Source organism: Triticum urartu, chromosome 1 (assembly GCF_003073215.2).
Source record: "Triticum urartu cultivar G1812 chromosome 1, Tu2.1, whole genome shotgun sequence".
In the NCBI taxonomy this organism is placed as follows: Eukaryota; Viridiplantae; Streptophyta; class Magnoliopsida; order Poales; family Poaceae; genus Triticum; species Triticum urartu.
Genome location: NC_053022.1, coordinates 533,642,302 through 533,645,872, shown reverse-complemented (window position 1 = coordinate 533,645,872; position 3,571 = coordinate 533,642,302). Strand labels below are relative to the sequence as shown.

Below are 3,571 nucleotides of genomic sequence, written 5' to 3'. Positions count from 1 at the left end.
CTAAAGAAGGAACCATCCAAGAGGGGTTTAAACCAACTTGCCACCTTTGGCTTTAAGCATATTATCCCTGTTCGATTAAATCATTTATCAACGCAAGAAAGATCTGTATGGGTTTATTACTGAAATGCCTCTGATCGGCTAGTCCATGGGATGAAGAGTTTTTTAGTGGAAGTCTCGGGCTCAGAGAAGAAGATCATGTTGTGAAAAGAGCTTGGACAAATGATCATATTGTAAGGTACATGTAATAAAGAGGTCTCAGTTTTTGAACGTCTGAGCAAGAGCAACAAGATGGGAGTAGTTTCACGCTCAGGTGTATTGCTACAACTATTGGCTTAAATCTTGTTTTGCATAATTATCGTTTTTTAGCAACAAATCATTCAAGGTGCTGGTTGTAGACTGTATGCACGCTTCTATGGGAGATAGCAGCTTTTTTTTTTTTGAGGGATGGAAGATAGCAGATGTGATTACGCATAGAAAATACTTAATCACCACACTTCATGTTGGCCGGTCCAACCAAAGGTTGATTTTATCATAACACGCCATAATTAACAATCCATATCATGCATATCACGCAGGCACATATATAGTATAGTTTGCAATTGGAGTATATAGTTACTTCGAATTTGCACTAGGGCAGACGAGAATGTTTCACGAAACTAAAGGACAGGCACACTCAAACTATCTAACAGATACCGGCACCATCATCCGGAATTAACTAACTCAAAATATCTTGTGCTAAATTAACTACTACTCAAAATATCACGGGCTAAAAATCTCTGCCGCCGGCTTGATTGGATCACTTGGCGACGGCGGGCCTACTGCTGCAAGCCAAGCTTATTTCTCAACGGTGACGGAGACCCTGCCGCCGCCAACGCTGTTCTTTGTGACTTTGACGGTAGGCAGCTCGACATTCTTCCCCTCCTTGGGAGTCGACCTGTAGTAGCAGCCGTAGAGGATCAGCTGGGCGAGACCAAAGACGGCACCGAGTCCATTGGGGATCTGCACGGAATCAAAAGATAGTTAGATCGATGCATGGAGTTCTCGTTTCTCTGGCGTTTCGAAGATGCGATTGTAGTACTGACCGTGATGTAGAGGTCGAACTTGATGAGCGCATAGGCCGTCCAGCAGCAGCCGTTGAGGAAGTTCACCAGGGAGAGGACGAATGGCATGTACTCCACGCTCCTGGTCTTGATCACTTTACCCTGCAAGCAGCACAATATTACGTTCACCAGCAAGTAAAAGCACACGTCTCATTAAATATATACGGTGTAGATTAACGAGGAAACATATTCACTGGATAATTAACAGCAGCCATATATTGTTGAACTCTACACCTGGACCACATGACCCACGGGATGGAGCCAATGTTGGTGGCTGGTACCGTATCCTTTTCCATTAATTAGGATATCACCACCTCAAAGAGTTGGCAAAAGGGAAGGATCACAAGATGCAAAGATCACAACACTATATGCATGCATCCCTAGGCATCACACACATCTGATGAAGTGCTAGATCGTCACAGGTTTTAGTTAGATCGTGAACCGTTCTTTCCGATCCTTCCCGTCACTCAACAGCCAACACTAGAGTTTGGCGAGAGCAACAGAAAGCATGGTTGGCTGGCTACACGGGATGCAAGTACAGATACATAAGTACACGACACGTACGGGCTGTGTGTTGCCTATTGTGGTGAATAAACTGTATGCGTTTTGACTTAACATATAATTAAGCATGCAAGGCAACATCTTGTCAAAGAACTTGGTGTGTGAAGATCATGACGATTTGGCCAAAAAGGCAGCACGTTTGTTTAGACAGGTTTGATACGATGCTTAAAATAGGAAGGTGTGTGTACATTATCCTTTCCCATTAATTGTATTCCAAAGTAAACAACGCCGCCGTATATAGAAATAGAAACAAACGGATCGAGGATTGAAGAGTGGATCAAGCGATGGATCGAGCACGTACCATGATGGTGAGCGGGGAGGCGTACATGACCGAGCCGAAGATGACGCAGAGGATGCCGACGATCATGGAGCGCTTCTCGTGGGTGTGGGCGCCGAGGAGCACGCCGGCCACCACGGCCACCATGAACAAGGCCTCGACGGCGAGCACGCCGAGCATCTTCAACTGCACGCGCGCATTGGCATGCATGGGTTAGCTAGGGGCAGATCTTGTATACATACAGAAATGAACGCCGAAAAGAGACAATACTACTACGTACCCGTGTGTTCCTGGTGGCGTAGATGAAGAATATGATGAGGTAGGCGCTCTCGATGACGAGCCCGATCCCGTTGATGGTGACGACGAGGATGCTGTTGGGGTGGACGATGGGGAGGCCGTAGAAGACCCAGAGCATGCAGTTGAGCAGCGTCGCCAGGTAGGGGTCCGGCTTGAACTCCTCCACGTCCTTGGCCTTGATGATCCGCCAGAACGTCGGCCTGCACAGACAAGCATCAGATCCATACCCCAGTTGTCACCGGCAACCACCTTCCATGCATAGATTAGATTGGACCAGCGGAGGGCGGAGGGCGGCGGCGGGATGAGAGGAGGAGGGTGGCGGCTTACACAGGGGAGAGGAAGAGCCCGAAGGAGATGACATTGCCGACGATGCCGACGATGTTGCGGGCGGCGTCGGCGGAAACCATCTTGCTATCTTGATCGCCGGGAACACAGCTCGACTGGAGGAAACGACTTGGGGAATGGGGATTTGGGGTGATCGAAGCTGGGAGGCCGGGCAGAGCTTATATAGTCGTGGGTGGCGGGTTCGTCCTCCCCAAGTAAGGAGTTACTATCGGATATGGCTTTCCTGACGTGGAGGTAAACTACGATTTTGTTTGTTTGTTTGACAAATGGAGGTAAGCTCTAATATGGTTAGGAGTTAGATATTCCCTACGGTCCAAGTTCAACTGGAATTGTCGTACCGGAAGAAATCCAAACAGATTATGGAAGGTGGTTAAATCTCTTATACGATATGGTTAAGAGTTAGTTACTCTTCCTCCGTTCAAATTTCGATCGGAGTTGAAGTCCAACGAACCGAGTAACCTGCCATCCTGACTGGACGCCGTGCTCGCGTCACAGTGTATTCAAGCTCCCGGCTTCGCTATGAGATGATAATACTACTTCGAAGCAAGTAGCTTTCTCACAGGACGTCAAGGAATTGCTAAAAATGTATGCACATTTTTTTGACCCAGTAAATCCCAAACTTTCGGACTTTAAGCATGACAGCCTGAACGTTTTCATAACAACTTTAGTTGGCGCGAGGTGGTAAGTTTAGTTGGTAAAACATGGCGATTTTCTAAAGTTGTCATGAAAAATTGTCGGGTTGCCATGCTTAAAATCAAAACGTCTGGGTTGCCATGCTTAAAATCCGAACGTATTATTGATTTTTTTAGAGTGAATTCCATTTTTTACCTTGTAGTTGTACATTTGTGACACATATTACCCTATTTAGCGGAACTTTTATCGAAATGTCAGATTTTGGAGACTTTTAACACGGTTTTACCCCAGTTTTACATTTTGTTTGTTTATGGTCGATAGGAACAGATGTTGCGTCATTGATTTGTAAAAAAAACTG

General features: G+C 46.2%; 1 protein-coding gene across 1 annotated transcript; it reads right to left on the bottom strand.

The window, feature by feature from the left end:
* Positions 1-552: 552 nt before the first annotated feature.
* Positions 553-2,696, bottom strand: LOC125537810 (bidirectional sugar transporter SWEET6a-like). The gene is made up of 5 exons (XM_048701119.1): positions 2,563-2,696; positions 2,219-2,435; positions 1,963-2,124; positions 1,083-1,202; positions 553-999 (listed from the first exon to the last, which is right to left on the bottom strand). Exons 1-5 carry the CDS (start codon positions 2,640-2,642, stop codon positions 835-837), a joined length of 744 nt encoding a protein of 247 aa, XP_048557076.1. The 5' UTR covers positions 2,643-2,696; the 3' UTR covers positions 553-834.
* Between the last annotated feature and the right edge of the window lie 875 nt (positions 2,697-3,571).

Bases quoted from the DNA above. Each gene is read 5' to 3' on its own strand.
- LOC125537810 (XM_048701119.1), bottom strand. From the start codon at position 2,642: ATGGTTTCCGCCGACGCCGCCCGCAACATCGTCGGCATCGTCGGCAAT. The intron at 2,436-2,562 runs GTAAGCCGCCAC...TTGTCTGTGCAG, and splicing joins GGGCTCTTCCTCTCCCCTGT to GCCGACGTTCTGGCGGATCA. The intron at 1,000-1,082 runs GTCAGTACTACA...GATTCCGTGCAG, and splicing joins AGTTCGACCTCTACATCACG to ATCCCCAATGGACTCGGTGC.